Source organism: Macrotis lagotis, chromosome 1 (genome assembly GCF_037893015.1).
Source record: "Macrotis lagotis isolate mMagLag1 chromosome 1, bilby.v1.9.chrom.fasta, whole genome shotgun sequence".
NCBI classification, from domain to species: Eukaryota; Metazoa; Chordata; class Mammalia; order Peramelemorphia; family Peramelidae; genus Macrotis; species Macrotis lagotis.
The window spans coordinates 132,757,323-132,781,940 of record NC_133658.1 but is presented as its reverse complement, the minus strand read 5'-3'; the positions used below and the strand labels follow the sequence as shown (position 1 = coordinate 132,781,940).

The 24,618-nt window shown below is 36.2% G+C and overlaps 1 protein-coding gene across 2 annotated transcripts; it reads right to left on the bottom strand.

Moving 5' to 3' along the window:
- Positions 1 to 243: 243 nt before the first annotated feature.
- Positions 244 to 21,087, bottom strand: E2F6 (E2F transcription factor 6). 2 transcript variants are annotated; one of them, XM_074208521.1, is made up of 7 exons: positions 20,812 to 21,041; positions 14,875 to 14,929; positions 12,173 to 12,389; positions 10,378 to 10,536; positions 5,678 to 5,792; positions 3,516 to 3,663; positions 244 to 918 (listed from the first exon to the last, which is right to left on the bottom strand). In XM_074208521.1, the coding sequence occupies exons 1-7, from the start codon at positions 20,944 to 20,946 to the stop codon at positions 863 to 865; spliced, it is 885 nt and encodes a 294-aa protein (XP_074064622.1). In that variant the 5' UTR covers positions 20,947 to 21,041; the 3' UTR covers positions 244 to 862. The 2 variants fall into 2 exon arrangements, with proteins under 2 accessions (XP_074064622.1, XP_074064631.1); XM_074208530.1 differs by lacking the exon at positions 14,875 to 14,929 and having other exon boundaries at positions 245 to 918; positions 20,812 to 21,087.
- Positions 21,088 to 24,618: the final 3,531 nt, after the last annotated feature.

Sequence of the window (24,618 nt, the reverse complement as noted above, 5' to 3'; positions counted from 1 at the left end):
TCTTCATCACTAAAGGTAGAGCTTCAGAATTAAAGAATTACCTATCTAGTTGAATGTAAGTCTCATCATTAGAAGTCTTTTAGCAAATGTATTTAGAGATTTTTTGACTTCTTGTTGAAGAAGTTGGGGAGGAGGTAATTGTTGTTAGACTAGATCCTTCTCAACTCATTGAATTCCTTGAAACTCAAAATTTCTCTGTACCTAAATAACAGTGATTTTGAAGTTATGCTGATTAGATCAGAAAAAAACACAAAAACTAAATTACTTCATATTTACATTTTATTTTTTGCTGTACAGCATGAAAATTTTACATATGCTTCACATTTTTCATGAGTTTAAACATTATACAAATATATACAGGAGTATTCACATTATAATCTTATTGTGTACATCTTTACTATTTAAAGCAGCTGACTGCACACAATGCAAACAGTATTCACATGATGTAAAGCATAATTTCACTTGGTACATATTCTGCACTGAAAAGAAAAAATTTAATGATATACTATCTATGTTCTTCAATTTCAGATTAGTCCAAATGTTTTGGTAGTAACAAACTTGTGCTCTAAAAGATTGTTTCCATAAAAGTTTTTTCAATACGGAAAATTCTTATTTCACTTAAGTAAATGCCAAATTACAGTTTCATAATTGTTTATAAAATTAGCCATTTTCCACAATAAGTTTATATAACTGTATACAAGAGAACTACTATAACTATTGGCCTTAATGTTAATATCAAACTGGGTGTATAAGTCCTCAACGGCTGATTTTTTTTAAGTCCAAACTGAAAAAGTGAACCTCATCACAGAGAAAATTAAACCAACTTGACAAAATGTGTTGAAGTCGTTCAGAGATTTAATGTTCAAAACAATTCAGGTGGCTTTTTTTCATCAGAATCACTCTGCTGGAGATTTCCTTCTACAAAGAAAGAAACATAAGCTAGAATGTTTTCTTAGTTGGGGGTGGGGGGGAGGGAGGAGAGAAGGGGGAAAAGAAAGTCATAAAGTTCCAAGTCTATAAAATGAACATCTTTGGAAATCACAGGTTAAAAAAAACAACTGCATTTTGTAAAATATGTAGAAGTAACTTCATTACCATTTAAAAATTGAATATAATACAATAAAAGATAAACCTTCAAACATTAAAAATGGCTTTCTAAATTATTTATGAAGAAAATGCCTAAACCAAACACCCAAATGTGAAAATCTCTCGAGAGAAGAGGTATCTTCAGCCTTTCTTTGTGTCTCCAGGGCTTCACACAGGAAGATGCTTAATACAATGTCTGATTTGACAAGTAGTACACAGTGGATTTTCCCCTCACTAATACACTCAATTCTACTGAGTATTTACAATTCCAGTTTTGAATTAAATTAAATTAAAATCAGCCTTAAAACAATTATAGATCCTATTGTCCATGTTTTTATGGCTTCAATTAATACCTGGCAATGGGGCAGCTAAGTGGCAGAGTGGACAGAGATCAGGTCTGGGGTCAGGAATCTCATCTTCCTAAGTTCAAATCCAACCTTCAGACACTCTCTAACTGGGAAATCCTGGCCAAGTCATTTAACCCTGTTTAGTTCAGTTTTCTAATTTGTAAAACGAGCTGGAGAAGGAAATGGCAAAGCAATCCAGTATCTTTGCCCAGAAAATTCCAACCCCAAATAGGGTCATAAAGTCTGAAATGACTGAAAAATAACTAAACAATATAGAGAAGAGGCAACACAGATATATACATAATCCAGAAAGTAAAAGGAAAATGACACACTTAAATAGATTTAATAAAAAAAAGTAAGGTTTCAATAAGCCTGACAGCTTTCTCCATAAGAAAATACTTTTAAAAAAGCACTAACAATGGAATTTTTACTAAGAAGAAATAGCAAGAACCAAAGTACACCCCCCACACACAAAGGAGAGGGCACGCTCTCCTTTATACTTCTCAAAAAACCTGAGAAAACTGGATTCAAATTAAAAGACACCGTCCAATACATTTTAAAATTGTTTTTTTAAACTTGCCAAAATTTCATAAATATTCAAACTTTGCTACTTGCAATTGTAAAGAAAAAATAAAATTCAGGAAAATACAAGAAAGGGAGTGGGGAATGATGACTTTTTTTGCAAGGAATATAAAATAGTTTTTTTAAAGTTAAAATTGAAAAGAGTTAATGTAACATTTTTTCATAGCAGTTTTCATTAAAAGACTTGAAATATCAAATTTTTTATAAAGGAATAATGCTTAGTCTAAGTTTATGCAACAAGTCAGTATAATGATTTACTCCTTTGGAACACAATCTTATAACTGATTACAGTCTACAGATGTGTGGATTTAAGTCAAATGAAAAATGACTGGGCTTTTCTATATACAACATCTTTAGAGCAATACATTAAAAAAATTTTTTTTGATAACTATTAAAAATAATTGGTTTCCCTGGAAATGCCATGTATTCTACACATTTGAAAGGTTAATTGGAGGAATCCATTGGCTTCCTCTGAGTCAAAGGGAGCCCTTGTCCTCCCTCCCTTTGTCTTATTCAGATTCAAAGAATCACAAACCTAGAGCTAAAAAATTCAGAAGGACTTTAGTTCAACTTTTTCATTTTACAGTTAAAGAAACTGAGGCCTCGAAAGTGTCTTGCCTAGAGTCACAGAGGTAGTAAATGATAAAGCCAGTACTGAAAAATGTGATCTCAACACCAGTCAGGAGAAAAAGGAAAAAAGAAAGTTGCTTTAAACATGTATAATACTTCAGGTATTTTTAAAGTTAAGATACATTATTTAAATTTAGCTTCCAATGAAGCAGACATTATACTCCCTTCATAGAACAGATTTTAAAAGTGTTAAATTACCTAATTGAATTAATTAGTAAAGTAACATAGCTAATATATGAGTGATTAGAAGAAGGCAGAATTCAGAGACTGCATGTCCTGGTCAGATACTCTTTCTGATGCACTAAAATATGCTTCACAAACAAGAGTCAATCAAAAAAATAGAAGAAATGGAAAATAGAATTTAATAATTAACTGTCTCAGAATTTAAATAATTAGTTTAAAACTACATCAGATCTTTTCAGTTCTTGTGAATTTTAAATAGTGGAAAAGAAGGGGTGCTATTTCACCCATCAAGTAGTAAGGGTAGAGAAGAATAGGAAAGCGTCTATAAAGTGAAAACTAATCATTTCTTCCATTAAAAAAAGTCTTCCCATAATAATACATTTTCAATTGTACAATGCAGCTAATGAATAAATAAGGTTAAGATAGAGAATTATATTGTACTTTTCATCTAACTTTTTCAAAATTTCTTCCAAACTGTACTACACTAGCAATACTTTCGTTACAAAGATCAAAAAGAATATTGAATTTTACTTCCCAGTGAGGCAAAACATATCTCTTCATAGCCTTTAAAAAGATTTATTTTTAAAAGATTTTAATATATATTCATAAAAGTTTGGGAAAATCATACTTTATCAAATTCTGAAATTATTTTTTAAATCAATTACCCCACAATCTCTTTAAATTTACCTTGATCAGGATGAACTGTAAACTTACAGTCAGATAAAATAGAGCTCATTTCTTCAAATGTTTTGCTACTTATGTCACCTTGTTCCACTTCACACAAATAAACATCAATAGGTCCCTTTGTGCTCTTTATATGTACTGTTATGGAGTCCTACAAAGAAACAGAATATAAGGATAAATGAGAAAACCTTATTTTATCAATAAATAATTCAATGGAGATTGAAAAATAATTAGATATAATCACTTCATCAATTAGCAAAATGGACAGGTACAGGATACTAAGAGTAAGGAGAGTAAAGGTTGGAGCCAAAGAACAAAAATTCAATTACTTTTAAAACTCTGTCTCTTTGCTTCAATCTTTTATTTGAACTAAATGATTAGGAACCAAGACCTGAGAGTCTTAATACTTTATCGATTAGTGAAGAATGAGGTTCCTGTCAAATCTAAACTGGATGATCACAAGCAGATTCTACTATGTCTTAATGTTCTCAAGAGATTTTGAAAACAATTCTTCAGCTGATACTTGAACAAGAATCTTGAAGGAAAAATAATCCACCAATTCTTAATTGTTTAGATAGGTTTATAATACCACATAATTTAATGACTTAGGGGAAAATGTAGTTATCTAGCACATAGTATATCAAATAATATTAAAAAATGATTCACTTAAGTTTAAAGAGCTGCCAAGAACCAGAGGATATTCAGTACTCTTCCTCTATCATTTTACAGATGAGGAAACTGAGGCCCAGAGAGGTTAAGTGACCTTCCTAAGATCCCACAGATGCTAGCAGAAGAACTATAATTGTGAACTTTATTTTTAAAATAATTTCTCAGTCCAAAGCTCATATTTTTTTCCATTATACCACACTGCATTTCCTGAAAAGTATTTAAAATACTGTCTCTTCATATAATTCTAGGTATGTGATCATTTCTCTCTCCTTAAGAATGATAATCAATATTTGAGAAGGCAATACAGTCGAAAACAATCTCCATATTTTTCCCAATTGTAAAACAAGCAAGCATAGGCCAGTTTTCAGCTTTCTTCCCATTGCAAGTTGATCACACTCCCATAATCACACATATTTTGTTGGTCTACTCTGAAGAGTACAGAGGGTTACAAAACATCAACATGAGAAATATGGCTCTAGTATATTAATACAGTAGTAATGTTACAAACATAAAAAGCAACATGTTGACAGTTGGAATTGAAACACCTACCTAGTTACCTGTTAGGCCTAGTCTAGACAATGCAGATGGCATTCCTCCCTCCTGTGTTGCCCTTCATTGTGTTCACAACACAAAATGAGTTGCAGTGAGATGCAGCAAAGCAGAGCATCTAGCATTCTAATTTTCTGACCTATTTCCAAGTTCTCCTGTTACCAGAAGGCATGTTTAAGGCTACTCAGGTCCCAAGTCAGTCTGATTCTCATTTGAACTATAAGCACAATGCTGCCTGCCCAGGAGGGGTTTTTAATGTGCTCATATGAACCAGGAAACTTAAAGCGCTCTACCATAGCTCTTGAGGGATTTTTTTGTATTCTTTGTTCCCTTTTCCAGGTATTTTCCATGGAAGTCTTGATATTGTTCTTATTATTATTTCACAAAATCAAAATTTTAACTTTTATGGAATTTTAACAAGGTCCTGGGAATGCTAAAAAAGTGAAGATATATTTTGGCAAACCAAGGGCTATACTGATTCCTATAAAATGCTTTTTAAAAAAAAAATCAATAAAACAAAACCCTAGAGTAAGGGTAGAGTTTATCAACCTTGGAGAATTAAAGAGAAGACATGGACAAGCATGACATGGGATGAGGTGTGAATAGAATGCGACTTCTACTGGTAGAAGAGTACCCACATCAGTAAGATCATAGATCCAAAGTACTGTATATTTTGGACCACTGTAAAGAATACCATTTTAGCTTAAGGTTCTTCTTGACATGTAAGAAAGGTAAAATATCTAATAAAATGCTACTACTTCTGGAATAATTCAAAAAAGTTCCAACAAATTCTACCAAAAGCTATCGCTATTACAAATATAATCAAATTTATTTAATAAGTTCAGAGAGAAGGTGATGGTGTTAAGTCAAAGTATGACGAAACTTTTTATGAAATAGACTTTCTTAAAATGAAACTTATAAACAAATACATTTAAAGTACTACATACTTCTTTAGGAGTTGGTACTTCCAATTTGGTTTCTTCTGGAGCCTTGACTGCAATAACAATCTGTTCATGGAAAGCTTGAATACTATGGATATCTTGATAGGTCACATATGCTAATGTACAAATCAGTCAAGGAATCTCTAAATTAAAGAGCATACTTACTAGCTGAAAAGCAATTAAAAGGTCAACAGTAAAAAAATGCTTCTTAGGCAAATCTAGGCAGTTCTTAACCTATGCTAATTATCAGCCTAGAGTGGAAAAAGTAGGGGTTTTGACCAAAGTAATAAACTGCTCACAGATTTTCCTACACAATCTATTTTTCAATAAGGACATTAGCTCTAGTTTCTTTCTATTACAATAGATTATTCTAAAATATTTTGCTGATTAATAATGATGACAAAACATTTAGAAATAAAGATTAAACCAGATACAAGGGAATAACAGCATTTTAACAATTCTACCAAGTTTTCTACTTTGGGGAAGATTTGAGATGAAGTAGAAAGACTGGTGGATTGAAGTGAAGAATTTTTTTTGCCTTTTTTTGTGGAGGGGGGGAGGCAATGAGGTTAAGTGACTTGCCCAAGGTCACAGAGCTAGGTAATTATTAAATGTCTGAGGCCACACTTGAACTCAGGTCCTCCTGATTCCAGGGCCCAAGCTCTATCCACTGCACCACCTAGCTGCCCCTAGCAGTGAAGATTTTTAAGGAGATTAATATGGTCAACCTGGGTTTTACTAATATCAATTTAGCAGTATTGTGGAATATAGATTGGAAAGGCAAACAATTGAAAGTAGGTAGTCCAATTAGGAGGAAACTCGTAATAGTTCAGGTGTGGCCTGAAGTAGAGAGTGGAAATGAGGAAAAGGATATTGGAGTAAAACAACAAGTAAGACATGGCAACAGAAAGAATGGGGGAGGGGGAAAAGAAGTTAATTATGATTTCAAGGTTCTAAACATGAGGAACTGGAAGGAAGGTGGCACCCTCATCAAGGAAAAGAGTCACTTAAAGGATAGATTTTAGAAAAACAAAATTGTTTGAGTATAATGAATGTGAGGAACTAGGAAACCCAGATGGATATGTGCATTTTTAAAGGGGAAGTAGAAATCTGCAAATGAATTAGCTTCTGTACAGTTTATTATTTACTATATCAGCAAATGCCAAGAGACTAAAGAGAGGGAAAGGGGCACAAGACAGCATGTTGGGAGATGATCTCACTTAGTAGGTGGGAAGAGGATGATAATTCAGCAAAGAATACTGAAAAGAAAGTCAAATGTCAAAAATCAGGAATGGTGTCATGGAACCAAATGAGAACCTATACAGGAGAAAAGTGTTTGACACCATCAAAAATTTCAGAATCATCTGAAAAGAAATCATTGGCTTGGCACTTAAAGAGACCACTGGTAATCTTAAGAGAGCAGTTTTAATTGAAAGTTAACATTAGGGGCAGCTAGGTGACCTAGTGGATAAAGCACTGGCCTTGGAGTCAGGAGTACCTGGGTTCAGATCCGGCCTCAGACACTTAATAATTACTTAGCTGTGTGGCCTTAGGCAAGCCACTTAACCCCATTTGCCTTGCAAAAACCTAAAAAACCCACCAAAACAAAACAAAAAAAGAAAGTTAACATTAAAAGCCATACTGTAAGGCTAAGTTTAAGTACAAGCCAAGGCAATGTAGATAACTTCTTTCTAGGAGGTTGGTTGTATAAAAATTACAAGAGCTGGTCATATTTGTAAGTAGTAAAGAAGGAAAAAAATCAGTGTATAAAGAGTGAAGAGAAAAGGAAGAGGTGTTCAAAAGAGCTGGCTTCCAGGTAAGATAGAAGATAAAGATTAAGATAAAAGCAGGGACAGTTAGGTGGCACAGTGGATAGAGCACCAGCCCTGGAGTCAGGAGGACCTGGGTTCAAATTTGTCCTCCAACACTTAATAATTACCTAGCTGTGTGACCCTGGGCAAGTCACTTAACCCTCCTGCCTTGCAAAAACCAAAACAAACTAAAAGAAAAAGATAAAAGCAGTGGGAAAAAACACTTGTCAGACTAAAGAGATAATGCTGGTTATTCTACCCTTCCTGGTAATATTTATATTTTTCATTCTAATTATACTTTTATTTTAATATTCATTTCATTAAATTTCATCAATTATTTATATTTGTTGTCCAGTCATTTCAATCATGTCTGACTCTTCATGACCTCATTAGGGATTTTATTGGCAAAGATACTTTAAAATGATCTGCCATTTCTTTTCTGTCATTTTACAGATGGAGAAACTGAAGCAAGAAGCATTAAGTGACTTGCCCCAGGTCACACAGATAGTAAAATGTCTGAGACCAAACTTGAATTCAGGTCTCCACACCTCACTGTCTGAAATTCCATCACTGAATATTCCTTAGAGTAAAATACAAATAAATGATGAAGGATTGGGTACTACTAGCAATATACAAAACAGAATGAATTAGTTCAAACTACTTTTCTCCTAACAACTAGATCAGATTATTCTAGTTAATAGGAATTCTGAATGGGAGGAAGATATCAGCAAGGACACATCCACAGAAGAGTACTCAAATTCAGAATCAAAGTGGGGCAAACTCCTGCCCATTAATAATCAAACAAGAAATAACACTTTTTGTTATGTAATCAATAACTCAATCAAATATTTAAGTTAAAATTTAAGAACCTACCAAAAGTTCCAGGGACTGTACTAAGCACAATGATATAAAAGGAGTTAAAACAAAGCATCTGCCCTGAAGGAGTTTATGATCTAATGCAAATAAATATATACAAAGCAAGCTGTGTACAGGATAAATAATGATGGTGATGATGATGATGATGATGTTAGTTCTTCAACTTGAAAAAGACCATGTCATCAGGGAGGTAATGCCATGAAAATCACATGAACTGATTTGACTGAGGAGGTACTATGTTAAATCACCAGCCCCATTTTTTTCTTCAGAACCATCTGGGTCCAGTGGCTGGATATGAATCAGGAAGAATGGAGATGGCCCTAGATGTTAGGTAATCTGGGCTAAGTGACTTGCTCAAGGTCACACAGCTATTAAGTGTTAAGTGTCTGAGATCAGATTGAACTCAGATCCTCCTGACTTCAGAGCCAGTGCTCTATTCACTACTGAGTATTGGAATTAAGAGAGGTTAGGAAGACTTCCTGTGCAAAGTGGGATTCTAGGGAAGACAGTAATAAGACAGGGATAGGGAATAGACAAGAATATCAAGAGATGAAATGTCTTATTAGTGGAACAGCCAGGGAGCCAGTTTCACTGGATGAAAGAATACATGTCAGGAATAGTAGCAAAGACTGAAAAAATAGGAGACAAAGTTATTAAAAGTTTTGAATGCCAAACAAAGCATTTTTTATTTAATCCTAACTATAACAGGAAACCATCAGAGCTTATTGAGTAATGAAGTGACATGATCAGATCTGTCCTTTAGAAAAATATCATTTTGGTGGCTGAAGTACAGATTAGAATGGGGAGAGACTTGAAGCAGGCTGACCTATCAGCAGGGTAATACAATATCCAGGCTTCAGGTGATGATGGTCTGCATAAAATGGTGGCAGTGTCAAAGAGAAGGGAACTTTTATAAGAAATGCTGCAAAGCTGAAATTTACATGGTTAACAGTTTGCTTATGAGGGTTGGGGAATGAGAGAAACCAAAGTGACTCCTAGATTGTAAGCCTGAGGGACTAGAAGAGGGTGTTGTGCTTTACAGTAATAGGGAAGGTGGGAAGAGGGAGGGCTCAAGGAGAGAGATAATAGATTCCATTGTACTGGACATCCAAGTTTGAGATATCTTAAAGAAGACTGAGATGTGAAATTGGAGGTCAGCAGAGAGTCTGAAGCAGAATAAGTACAATTGAGCATCAGCAGTAGTATAAAGAAGGTAATTATAGCTACAGTAATCTCACAATGAAGTAGAACAAAGGGGGAAGAAGGCCTAGGACAAAACCCCAGTAATATCTTCAGATAAAGGGTGTGATCTGGAAAAGGATCCAGTTTAGGAGCTAGAGAAGAAGTCAAATAGGTAGGAAAAAAAACTGGAGAAAGTAGTATCCTGAAAACCTAGAGCCAAAATTATCAAGGAAAGAGTGTTCAACAAGGTCAGAAGCTGCAGAAAATTTAAGAATGGCACAGTCCCTTCCCTCCTAGAAACAAGAATTGAGCTATTATTTCTTGAGCTATTATTTGGCTATATTATGAGTTTAAACTGTGAGCTAGCTTTAAAACTTAGCACAATGCCTTGCATAGTCTGGAAATCTAATCACTATTTATGTTGTTCTTGTAAGAAAAAGCATTCCATCTTCTAAATAACTATTTTATAAAATTTGGGGGAGCATAGCCTGTAAGCTAGAGGGTTACCCAAATAGAAAAGTATTTGACTAGTCTTCTAACACTCTAGTTTGAAAACATACCCAGTTTTAATATTAAAGGTAAGTGGTGAAATGACCTTATATAATCACCACTTTTAGATATCAGTGAAAGATATCCCTCAAGAGTATCACCAACCTGATTTGACAAGGCTATAAAAACAATGTTGTATTTTGTTAAATTACACATTTTTTCTCCAAGTACTTTAATGGCTAAATGCTTGTTTTGCCCTCTATGATATATAAATTAAGTCTTATTGTTAAAAATAGTAACCAAATTAATGGCTCCAAAATAATTCTAATAGCCAATAATAAAGGATATCTTTCATTTTCTTTGTCATCTGTTAGTTCAAACAGTTGCTGAGCACAATCCTTAATTAACTCATCCAAAGCTTTCTCCATTGCTGTTAAGTCAGTAAGTTCATCCCTTATCTTCTTTTGCTGGGGTATTTTTGAGCCAATACCACCAAGATCAGATCCACTTTAAAAAAAAAAAAGTATGAAAAAATAAAACATACAAGAAGCTAACAAGGAATATTTTCAAATTAGGTTATTTTTTTCACTAACACTTTTACAATTCTTCATATCTTGTCCAAATTGTGTTAATATCTTCAGTGTGTTATACTTACATGCAGTGAGACAATTAATAATACTAAAATGCACATTTAACAAAATGGAATAAACAAATGTTTACTGCATTTCAGAAATTGTGGCTATCAGAGAAATTTTTCCATAGACTTAAGGGAAAAATCTCTAAATAGGAACAGAAATTTTGGAGAGAAGTTTTAAACTGAAGTGACCAAAACTGGATAGGACACTTTAATATAATCCTTATTTGTAGAGTAGAACAGAAGACTACTTCCTACTCCTTGCAAGTTTTATAACCTAATTTTTTTCAAGGAACTATGCTAAGTACATTGCACATATATATCTCATTTGATCCTTACATACTGAGAGGTGGATAGCATTATTTCCCTTTTATAGCTAAGGAAACTAAGGCAGACTGAGATTAAGTAATTTATCTGGGGTTACAAAGGTTTCTGGTTTCTGAGACCAGATTTGAATTTGGGTCTTCCTAACTTCAGGCTCCGTACTCTTAATCTCTGTGCCAATCAGCTTCAGGTATAAATCTAAATTATTTCAAAAGGTCATGATATGACTTCAAATGCATAATTGATAATATATTGCTTGCCTTCAAAATATGAAGGAGGTTGGAGGGGAGAGAATTTGAAACTCAATTTTTTTAATAAAATCAATATTAGTAAAATAATGAATAAATTAAAGGCCAATTTTTAAGGTCATGTTGGATTTTTGTTTTAATAACAAAATGTTAAGTTATTCAGTTAAAAACTATTGATTTTGGGGAAAGGGGAAAAGTATTAAGGAGGATCTACTTTATTTCTGTCCTATATTTACCTTTTATAGTCAAACTTCTGGCTTCTGGAACAAGTCAACAGTGTTCCTTATCTCTACATTCTCACTACCAGTTCACCTCTTCTTATATGGCTTTTGTCCCCACAATTGAAACTGTTCTAACCAAAGTTACCAATAATCTTCTATTTGCCAAGTCTAATGACTTTTTTCCTGAATCCTCCACTTTGACCTTTCTGTCACATAACATTATTCACTACCTACTCATTCTTGTCTGAAGAAGGCTTCTCAGTCTTCTTTTTTGATTATTTATAACCTATTACGTTTAAGTGTATCCAAAGACCTCATTTTACTCTGAAATTTTAAACTCCACTTGTCTTACTGATTATTGTTTCTCCTATCTCTTTGGGGTAGGGAACAAAATCATTTAGGGATTATTTTCACCTACTTTTGAATCCTTAACTAATTCTTCTTTAGTAATCAAGACTCAAACAAAATGTAATGGGTGCTTATTGAACTATGATGAAAGAACTGTCAAAAAATACCATGTCTCCTATAGTAATGACTCATAACTCCTAACCACTCTAGCTCAAGTGAAAAAACAAAAGTAATTAAAATTATTTTCTAATATTTAAAAGTCCCTTATCTGCATTACAATTTTAAAATGCTATATTGTTATTTTTTGAAAAAGATTTAATTATACTATTATGATTTAAAGGAGAATGATGAAAAGTTAATCAACTCACATCCACTGAATATGGTTCTTAGATCTTTTTTGAATGAGGTCGATTCCATCTAATACATTGGTGATGTCATAAACTCTTCGTTTCCGAACTCCCAATGTTGTTGCAACTTCATTTAAATCGAGAACTCCACCAGGAGCAGATTTGATGAGTTCCATAAATTTACGAGTTAAATAAACCAAAGATACATCATAACGAGGTTTTGCCACTCTTAGTGCTTCTGAAAAAATAGAACACTGATTTTTAGAAATAAGTTTTATAAAAACATTTATGCATATCTTCACTATTCAGAAAAAATGTCTGTAACTATATTTGATCAAAGAAAAAGACATTCTATATACTAAGTTCTACATATCAATTACTGAGTCTAGGACAAATAGAACATCAGAACAACCTAGTGACATTAAAGACACTTCAAATATTGCTGGGGGTAGTATTCTAGGGATGATATGGAATCCTGACCAAATAATTAGTAATAGTAAATATATTACTTTCTAAGTCTTGCTAAACTAAGTGCTAAATTTAATTGTTTCTACTATACTAAGAAACTAGTTGTAAATTTTAGGTCTTGACTCAAAATTCCAATCAGCCACCCTAGTCATAGTAGCTATAGTGGTCACTTATCATAATATTTCAAAGATCTCTAATTTACATGGTTTGGGTAATCCCTCCACCAAGAAGATGATCTTCAAGAATTGTTATAGTAGAAAAATCCCAGCATCCAGAAAACAGCTTGGTGTTGAGTCAAGCCTTGGACAATAAACATATGATGTTCTTAAAAGTGCTGGTTCTTTTTGTAGTATATTGGATTACATATCCACTGAAGTTTCTAATTTTAAAATTTTAAATTTTATGAACACTTCAAATGTTCTACTAGGATAAATGCCTTTAATATATCTTGATTAAATGTTTTAAAATAATTTAGTTGTCATTCTGATCAGAGGTTAAATGAATTTCTTTTCTTCTCTTTCATGTATCTTAAGTATCACTTCAGAAGGCAATAATGAAAAACCTTTCTCCAAACTTCTCTAATCCTATTAAAGTGATAAGGACTATGCATCTATTTAGATTAGTTCCTGGGTGGAAAAATATGAGATTCTACCCATAGAAGGATGAATAACTACAGTCCTCAAATTAATGGAAATTAGCTCTAAATTTGAAAAATTCTTTTAGTGGTGGCTAGTTAGGATTTTTAACCTCATTACTTCTAAATTGGCAGTAGATAAGAGTTCTTATATTTATGCGAAGATAGAAGTTCTCCTAATTTAATCAGTGTTTATTTAAAATATACACTGGTTAGGGCCTAAACACAACAAATTCCACAAAACTCCACCCCCCCCATAACAGTTCTCTCTCCTCCAAACCCCCCAATATCCCAAGGTAGTTGTTACTTTTCTATCATAGTTGAAATCTATTTTTACTCTTATTTTGTTCCTTACTGCAAATTTCAAAAAGAATAAGGAATGTTCTTTTATGTCCTTTAGAAGTCATATCACTTTCAATCAGTAGCAGTAGCTTAGAAAAGAAGATGGAACCAATAAAGGAGGAAGACATGGAATTGCCTGACAACTTTGTCTCTTGCAAGTTTCAAAGCTGCTGAATTATCCCAAATACCACAGAATTTTAATATTAAAAACCCCAATTTTTAGAAATGTTACATGATTTAAAATTATCAAACATCACAACCTACAAAGAAAGAAAAATCATGGGCAATCTAAGTAGGTTATACCATATTCCAAAAATTATTTCTGTGCAAAAAATTGCGTAAAAGAAAGCATTTTATAAACATATAGTGGATATTGTGAAAACCAGGGTTAGATGAACAACCCAAATGTTACAATATTATCCATGGATACTTAAAAGGTCTCTAGACCACAATCTTCAAAGGCTAGAGTATTTATGGGAGGGAATGAACAAGAATCAAACAGGGTAAGAAGACATGAATAGGTTAAGATCAATGACCTAGAACCTGTATTACACATTGACAGGATTGTGTACAGATTGAAGACTTTTAAGTGTAGCAAAGAAATGTAAAGCATTTCTATAAACATGATTTATTTATGTACTGATATAAATTTTTTTTGTTTTAGATTTTTCAAGGCAATGGGGTTAAGTGGCTTGCCCAAGGCCACAGGGCTAGGTAATTATTAAGTGTCTGAGGTCACATTTGAACCCAGGTACTCCTGACTCCAAGCCAGTGCTCTATTCAATGCGCCACCCAGCCGCCCCCATAAATAAGAGACAGTGTGGCCTAAAAGAAAGAGCTCCATGATTTAGTCAGGGAAGTCAGGTTGGAATCCCAGCTACCTACTCTCACATTGTTGGACTGATTGTGTCATTTAATGAAAAAAATCTTCAACTGTGAAGAGAGGATTGGACTAGATGATCCTTGAACATTCCTCCAGTTAATCTATAATGCTAGAAAATCTCTAAAATACAGGACAATAAGTTTAAAAAATTCTCCTTATTGAAACAATATCCAGTGCCTAATATATTTTTGCCAGTATTATATTTTGTAAATGGAAAAAATGTTCTATTACTCTGTAGAATCAATCACAATTAGTGCTAGAAGGGACCTAAAAAATCATTTAGTCTAGCTTCCTACCAACAGTCTTATTCACATTTTTAAAAATCTCAATACACAGTTCAAATCTGTGAAATTCAAATAATAGCAATTAAACAAAACTATCCAATTTTTAACTTACTTCTCATGGACATGTATTGTACATTCTCTTCTAAATTAATCTTTATTTTTGATGGCTAGGGGAAAAAAAGATAACTGTTAAATTACTTGAAACGAACAATTTATTTTAAAAAACTCAATATAATTTCTCTATATATTTTGAGGCTTTTCCCTAAGGCAATAATTTAAGAAAGACCAAGGCGCGTGGGGGGGGCGCCTCACTAGCTTAACCACATAATATGTATCTTTAAGGTCAACATTATTCCTTCATGCAGCCTTTTAGAAATACACTCACACCTAATAGGTTAAGGTTTAAATAGAGCAGGGTAAGAAAGCATAGGTAAATGAAATGTAGATAACTAAAATAAGCTTTAAGACAGAATGAATTTTCAATAGGAGTCAATAGAGAGGAAGTGAAATAGAAAGTAACAGAAGCAATATCTAGTTCTCTTATAAAGGACTATATTCTATCACAAATTATGATTACAATAGTCATTAACTTGTTGTCCAATTACTTTAACCAAAGGTGAAAAAAAACATTCAAAACAAACTATTTAGGACAGTCCCTTGAATTTATTTTAATCACTATTTTAATGCTTAGCACTTTAATATATTTTCACTAATTCTCAAAACACATATAAGAATCTTTTTTAAAAAAAAATTCCACCAAAAGATCATAGAGCTAGATGTCCCTCCCTCAGTTCATTTTCCATATGGATTCCATTTATTAGTCTTCTTTGGCTTCAATAAACTCATCCCATTGCAAGACTTAATCAGTCCTTATTTCTTTCACACCATCAATATCTTCTGACTCTCTGATTGGAGGGTAGAGCTATAAATCCCTCCATTTAAGGAGAAGAGACAAATCTTGCCTTATTCTCAAGCAGCATCACTCTTTTTGTACTTCTTATGCCCAAGAATATGACTGAATACCTCTTTCATCTCAGCTTTCTTTTGTGGGGTCTTTCCCTATTTTCATTATAAACTCCAAGAGGGCAAAAACTATCTTGCCCCTCCCACCTTAGCACATAGTAGGTGCTTAATGTTTATTAACTGACTTGAGAGTAGAGTTGAAGAGACCTCAGAAAATATCAGGAGCCAGAGGTAAAGGGACTTACCCACTTATAAATATAATAAATATCAGAGATCCCTCCCCATGTTCTTCCCCAAATCATATCCAATTCATTGACAAGGCTTAGATCGAGTCCATTCCTGGAACTTTTATTTCTCTACACAAGATGCAGCCATGGACTTCAGGGTAATATGGTTAAGCCTATGGATCCCTTCTCAAAATAGTGCACAAAGTTAGTGAAATACAGCTTAAAAAACCCTTACATTACACTGTACTCCCTGATTTTAAGAACCTACCCTAAGCTTACACCATCTTAGTTAAAAAAATTCTATTACAGCTTTCTAGTTGGAAGTCTTCCCAACCTCCCCAATCAATCCAATTAGGAGTAGGGGGTGGGGGGAAGATCCCTAAGGCAGAGGTGTCCAACAGGAGCATTACTGGCATGGTGTTTAGTAAGGTACTTTCTGATTCATGATCCATACTGACCATGGGGTTTTCTTGCTAAAGATATTGAAGTGATTTGCCATTTCCTTTTCCACTGGATTAAAGTAGGCAAAAGTTAAGTGACTAGCTCAGTCACATAGCTACTAAGTGTCTGAGGTCAAATTTGAACTCGTGTTCCTGACTCCAGGCTCAGCATTCTGAGCTGTTTATAGTTGCCTCCTGTCATCATCAAGTATATGACAGAATTAGGTTAAAATTTAATTGAGAAATATTTGACAAAATAAAAATATAATATAAACAGATAATATCAATATGGTTTTCTAAGTCAGTATACAGTCTGCAGGGAGGTTGAATGATTTAATGGCTCTATTTCTATTTGAGTTTGACACCCCTGCCCTAAGGAACAGAACTGATGACATCACTCATTCTCAAAATATCTCAACAGAAAGTCCTCAGCTTGACATTTAAAGCTTTCAGCAATCTGGGTCCTACATTCTATCTTTCCAACCCCATTTTCATACTACTCTCCCTCACAAACTCTAGGCTACAACAATAGTTCTGTTCAGTTCCAACCTAGAAATGGATGTACTATCTCCTGACTAGCTATTATCTAACCATGCTTACAATGTATCCTTTCCTAATCTTGTCTCTGAATCTGGTGCCTTCTCCATGAAACTTTACCAGATAGTACTCTTTCCTTTTTTCATTAAAAAAAATTATCTATGTACATGCCATACATCCCCAGAAGGCTATTAATTCCATAAGGACTATTTATATTTTATGTCAAATATTTAATATATCAAAATGTCAAAAAATTTTAACTTATATAACTTACTAGGTGCTGCAGAGGGTACTCTATAATTTAACAGGACCAGGGATTTCCATGTTGTAGGTTAACTCCCAGTAAGGAACACTTTCTACCACTAGAGATTAATAACTGCTTTGCAAACTTAAGCCTCAGAGTTGTGTTTGGGCACTCAGAGGTGAATTGAATTAGTCACCAATGTTCATACTTGAAAATACTGAGTGAATTTTCTTTATAATAATTTCATTATAAAAATTCGATTACAGTAAAAACTTCAACCCTATGAAACAATCCATCCTTCTAGAAGGAACTGAGGAGGCAGGCTAGTTAGCACAATAGAAAGATCACTGGATTTGGAATCAGAACACTTGGTTTTAATCCTGACTTTGTTCCTTACAGTTTTGTTACTGTCCTACTAGCACAGAACTTTATCTATGTGGGCTTTGGTTTTCTCTTCTGTAAATTGGGGATGTTTTCTAGATGACAGTTAAGGCCAAACCTTATGAAGCTGACAATAATACTACTACCTCAGGTTTATACAGCACTTTAAATATTTACAAAGAATTTTATTTCCAAGAACCCTGTGAAATGAGTATTCAAGGATCATTCCTACATTTACTGATATAGATTAAGGTAAAGGTTAAGTGACTAGCCTATGGTCATAGTTATCCAGAGGGAATCACTACTGAAGGTATACTGAAAGCTTCAGATACTAGATTATTAACTATTTCTTTTCTATCTGAAATACCTAAGCCAATAATAATGCCTAACATATACTTATTAAAAGAGAAAAATCCAAATGGAAAGATCTAATGGACTTGTAACAAGGCCACAATAAATAGGGCAACAAATGAAAAAAATTTGGTAAGTGAACATTATAGAACAATAACATGCCATAACGGGCAATTTCAGTGAAACCTGGAACAGCTATGTGGATTAAAGTAAGACTACAGGAGTACTTGATAACAATAAGAACACTGAAGGTCATTAACTTAGCATGATGTCCCATCTCTTACTATTGTAATGATTAATCAATAAAACAGGGATTTATCAAGATCTGTGCAATGGGCTTCCTTATCAAGAAGTAATGGATATAAGATGTAGAATAAAAAGTACATGAGGGGAAGGGAGAAGGGAAAACAAAAAAAATTATAAAGCCTGGTACAGTGAAAAAAAGCATTGGCCTCAAGTTAAAATTTAATGCATAGAAGAAAATGCTTATCTTCCATACTACAACTGAACTGTAACAAAATAACCAGATCATGGAGCTGGCATCTGTCCAGATGAACACTGAAATTAGACCAAAATGGAATAGGAATAATGTAGAAATGAATGAGAAATGTCTTATTCCTGAAAGACTCAGGAAAAAAAATTGATTTAAATATTACTTTTCTGTCACTTCAAAGTGGGTAGTTTAAGTATTCTCTCTCATTTCAGGGAACAAAAAGAGAGACCAGGAGATTATCTTCCCCCATTTAATAGGAGGGCCTGGCGGATAGGAATTGTTTCATTTTTTGGTAGGTAGATCTTAAAAAGTGGTGCTTAAGAACTGCCCAGAGTCCCACACCTGGAACATTATGTGTCCCTTAAATCTAGGGCCATTGCAACTGTCAAGTTAAGAGTTTTCAGCTCAGCCACCAAGGCAGTTAAGTACAAGTAATAACAGATAAATAGTTCTTTAAAGATTTGCAAAGCACTTAAAGATCTCATTTTGTCCTTGCAACTCTTCGAGGTATTATTATTTTTTTAAAGTTTTTTTGCAAGGCAAATGGAGTTAAGTGGCTTGCCCAAGGCCACACAGCTAGGTAATTATAAGTGTCTGAGGCCGGATCTGAACCTAAGGACTTCCTGACTCTAGCTGCCCCTCAAGGATACAATGTAAAAAAAAATCAAAAATCAATTAAGCATTTATTAAGCTCTTTGCTAACTGCTGGTACTGCATGTACCAAGAATGAAACAATTTCTACAAGAGAAGCAGATATAAAAATACAAACGAGCCTGAATCCACAGCTAATAAACGGGGGTAAAAATATAAAGTTTATAAAGAAATATGGCCAGTCAGAAAACACAAATAAACAGGGGTAAAAACATAAAGTTTATAAAGAGATGGCCAATCAGAAAGCACAAATAAACAGGGGTAAAACAAAGTTTAGGGAAACTAGGTGGCGTAGTGGACAAAGCACAGGCCTTGGAGTCAGGAGTACCTGGGTTCAAATCTGGTGTCAGACACTTAATAATTGCCTAGCTGTGTGGCCTTAGGCAAGCCACTTAACCCCATTTGCCTTGCAAAAAACAAAGTTTATAAAGAAATATGGCCAGTCAGAAAGCACAAATAAACAGGGGTAAAAACATAAAAGTTTATAGAGATATGGCTAGTCAGAAAACACACACACACAAAAAAAAGTTTATAAAGAGATACGGCCAGTCAGAAAACACAAATAAACAGGGGTAAAAACATAAAGTTTATAAAGAGATGGCCAATCAGAAAGCACAAATAAACAGGGGTAAAACAAAATTTAGGGCAGCTAGGTGGTGTAGTGGATAAAGCAAAGGCCTTGGAGTCAGGACTATCTGGGTTCAAATCTGGCGTCAGACACTTAATAATTGCCTAGCTGTGTGGTCTTGGGCAAACCAACTTAACCCCATAGCCTTGCAAAAAAAAAAAAAAAGAAACAAAGTTTATAAAGAAATATGGCCAGTCAGAAAGCACAAATAAACGGGTAAAAACAAAGTTTATAGAGATATGGCCAGTCAGAAAACACACACACACATACAAAAGTTTATAAAGAGATACGGCCAGTCAGAAAACACAAATAAACAGGAGTAAAAACATAAAAGTTTATAAAGATATGGCCAGTCAAAAAATACAAATAAAAAAAGTTCATAAAGAAATATGGCTAGTCAGAAAATACAAATAAAAAAAGCTTATAAAGAAATATGGCCAGTCAGAAAACAAATAAAAATAAGTTTATAAAGAAATATGGCCAGTCAGAAAACAGAAATAAAAATAAGTTTATAAAGAAATATGGCCAGTCAGAAAACACAAATAAAAATAAGTTTATAAAGAGATAGGGTCAGTCAGAAAGCAAAAATAAACAGAGGTAAAAACATTTAGTTTATAAAGAGATGGCCAGTCAGAAAGCACAGACGTATACAAAGTCTGCAGAGGAGGCGGCTTGGGGGTGAGGCTCCAGCAGCCGCAGGGCGCAGGAAAGGAGGGGGAGCTTAGCAAAGGGGATTCTACGAAATACAGAGTTTGAGGAGAATCAGCAGGGCAGCGCAGAGGCAGAGGCAAGCAGGCGGCGCAGTGATGGAGGAAGAGTGTGGCAGAGCCGAGTTCAAGTCCTCCCACGGGGGCCCATCGCAGGGCGTTGCCTCCCCCAGGTGCGGCGGGCCGCGGGGGGCTCCGGGCGCGGGGGGCAGGCTTCCCGGCTGGCTCCGCGGGCCGGCCGGCCGCAGAGGGAGGCGGAGGCGCTCCGGGAGGCCGGGGCCGCCCCCCGCCCCTTCCCGCCTCGCTCCCACTCACCGCGGCGGCTCCGCGGCCTGAGGGCGGCCCCCAGCGCCCCCTGGCGGGCGGGGCCGGCCTCGCCTCCGCCCCCGGCCCCCCGCGGCCGGCCCCGCCCGCCCCCCGGGCTCACCAGCAGGCTCTCCGTGCGCGCCGGCAGCCGCGGGCCCCGGCTCGTGGACGCCAGCCTCCTCTGGCGGGGCTCGGCGCCCGCCGCGGCCTCCGGCTCCCCGGGGCTCGGCGCCGCGGCCTCCGGGGCCCCGGACATCCTCCGCCGCCGGCTCGGGCCGCCCCGCGCTCTCCGCTCTCGGGAAGCCCCGGGCCCTGCGGGCTGGACCCCGGGCGGCCGCCCCGCTCTCTCCGCACTCTCCGCGGGAGCCGGGACGCCGAGCCGCAGGTGGCGTCCGGAAGCCGGGGCATGCGCCGTGCGGACGGCCCCTCTGCGCATGGGCGCGGCGGCGCGGCGGCGGGGGAGGGAGCCCGGGGCGAGGGCGGCGCCGGGTGGGAGGAGCCGGAGAACGGGCGGGAAAGAAAGTGCGGGAGACGCGGGATTTCGGAGCTGGAGGAGAGCGCGCCCTCGATCCTTGTTCAGTTAATGCGCAGAGCCAAGCATGATGAGCGGTTGGTGGGCATCGTCTCCCAGGCTCTCTGCTTGGCTGGATTTGAGTTCAGATTCCGCCCGGTTCTCTTCCTCCTCTTTTATTAGGGTCGTGAAACTTGTTCTCTCCACCGAGTGGGTTGGACTTTGGAAATAGGGCATTAATCAGATTTCCCAAATGGATCCGTCAAGCAAGGAACGTTTAATTAATTACGTTATTATCAGTCATTGAATGAGTAATTGCCCTTTACTTTAATCACCAGTCTTAGGTATTAGTGATCCAAAGACGTGGGCAGAAACAGCGGAGAACTGTGGAGACGGGAGGGCAAGAACGCACACTGAGAAGAAGGAGAAGAAAAGGACGGGACAAGGGGCATGGGGGAGGGAAGATGGAGGGAGAGGGCACTCAGACAGAACACGCTCGGGCAGGGCCGGGAGGAAAGGAGAGAGAGAACAGAATCAGTGAGAGCGGAGGGAAATAGAGGCAGTGGCAGCTTATGATAAAGAAGCAACTCGCCCCGAGACAGAGCACAGACTGAAGTACGCTTTTTTTCTCTCTCCCACTATTCTTGAGGTTTCTCATCTTCTTGGGGGGGGGGAGGGGGGTTTATGTTTACTCTCATAATAAAATGATTGTAATAATAGTAATGATAAAGTTCACTCGCAAAAATATTCAAAAAAGATAGGAGTTGCCCTTGTGATTTTATTAGCAAAGGAATTGGAGATAAAGAAATTCCTCATACCAATTTGAGTTGGCGCCTTTCCCATAACAGTCTAAAACAGGAAAGAGCTTAATCGAATAAAGCCAGGATCATGCATTGTAGTTGGGACCCAATTAGGACTGGAGTTCAGGTCTTCCCGGCTTGGAGACTAGACATTGCATCATGCTGCCTCTTCAGGAAGCATTTATATTTGTATTTAAGCATAAAATTTGTAAAACTCAAATAAAATCTTTAAAATTAAACATAAACAAAAAACAAATATAAGGTAATGAGGTGGGGAAAAATTTTGTTCAGTCCTATCCATGGCTTGCTGCTCCATTTGGGGTTATCTTAGCAAAGATACTGGAGTGATTTGCCTTTTCTGTCTCCAGCTCATTTTACAGATGTGGAAACTAAGGTAAACTGGATTTAAGTGACTTGCCTAGGGTTACACAGGCTAGTAAGTATCTGAGGCCAGATCTGAATTCAGGAAGATGAGTTTTCCTGACTCAATGGCATGGTATCTATCCCACTGAACCTCTAATCGCCCTAGGGGAGGAAAAATACCTTGCCAAAAATAAATGTGTTGATTTTTTTCTTTATAAGAAAATAGTTTAAAAGGAAATATAGTTCACTTGAATTTGGTAGCCAAAACAGATATGGTTTTTTTGTTTGTTTAGCAGCTAGGGACATAGGGAATGACTTCATCTAGGATTGGTGTTTGAAAGAAACTAGAGGTGCTGTTTAGTCCTTTGATGTCTTGTCTTCTTAGTGAATTGGATTTAAATGAAGCAGAACTGCATAGTTATCAGCCTCAAAATCTCTTCCAGAGTCATCAAAGTTCAGTGACAAGACAAAAATCAGGACAAGTGGAGATGACACAAGATGCAGTAAGACCTTGGAGTCTTCTACATTTGATCAAACTCTAAGTTCTCCACAGTGCCTTCTTCGTGACCTTTAGAACAAATTGTTCTCATCTACCCATCAATAACGGAAATCTTCACATACTTGGGATAAACACTACTCTGACTCACCGGCCATTTTAAGGTCCATTAGTTGTCCCCAACCTGCTTTAACCCTTTTGCTCAGATGGTTTTACTAGGACACGGCTCCTGTGCATGCTATAAATAGCTTCTTGTAATCACAGGTGAAAGGGAGTTTGAGGAGCAGCCTTGAGAAGAACTTGGCAGCCCTCAAGCCAAAGATACTAGAGATGCTAAAACAAAGATGAAGAAAAAATGACTTCCATGCATGGGGAATTTGTAAAATTGTGGAGATGGGAGATGAAATGTCATTTGTAAAGAACCTAAGAAAGTCATTCATTTAGTTAGCTGTAATGAAAGTCCAGATAGGTTGGATCAAGATTGCCAGTAGTATAGAATGCTGGAGAAGGACTTTTCAACTTAGCAATAACTAGATGCTTTTTTAAAAATTTATTTGTTAATTTTGCCAATTAACCAGGAAAACATTGAACACATTAACAAAAACATTGTATGATGATCAAATGTAATGCATTTAGCTCCTCTTAGGAGTTCAGTGATCAAGGATAATTTTAAATGACTTCTGATGGAAAATTCCATCCACACTGAGAAAAAAGCATGCTATTTTTACTTTTTTTTTCTTTTTCTTTTTTTAGTTTTTACAAGGCAATGGGGTTAAGTGGCTTGCCCAAGGCCACACAGCTAGGTAATTATTAAGTGTCTGAGGCTGGATATGAACTCAGGTACTCCTGACTCCAAGGGAAGTGTTTGATCCACTGTACCCCCTAGCCGCCCCCTATTTTTACTTTTTAAAATTTGGGGTTTTTTTTGTTTTTTCTTTATCATCATTTATTCCTTTGGTTTTGATTCTTCTTTCACCGAATCCTAATATGGAAATATGTGTGTAACATGATTGTGTATGTACAAACTATAGTAGATTACTTGCCATATTTCCTCATGTATAAGATACACCTTAACTTTGGGGCCCAAAATTTGAAAAAAAAAAAGTATAACATAAAGTTATTGAACTCATTTTCTTCATCTTGAAATTCAAGGACTTTCTGCTCATAATTTTCAGGCATCTTTTGAGCAAGTCTGGTGTGTGGACACATGGCTTAGTCCATTCTGTTTCACAAACCTGAAGTACCAATTGTGTCTTCCTCTAAAATCACTCTTCTTTTTCATCAGCAATTCTTCTGACCTCCTGCTGAACCATTTTTGTGGACACAGGAATTCCAATGGTCCTTTACTCTTCAATCAATAGCTTCAGCAGTTCCCTGTCCTAACTCAGGCCATTTGGCTGACATGCCTCTCATGGCCTTCTTCTGCCTTGGCCTTTTCAGGAGGGAAGAATAAACTTCCCAGAGCCAGTCTTGGATTGTCTTCTGACTTGGAGGAAGACCAGAACTTTTGCTCAGCAGTATGATTTCCATTCACTTTTGCAAATTGGATCACTTTGAACTTGAATTCAGCACTGGATGAAAATCTTTTTTGAGCCATTTCTGGGCAGAATGTGGCAAAACATAACCTAATATATTGGTAACAAATGCAAAACAATGAGTGCAAGGACAACAAGCATGAAAAAGTGGGAAATGCAAGTAAAAAAATCTCAGTTTTTAGACCCCAAATTTTTCAGAAAAAGGTGTGTCTTATACATGGGG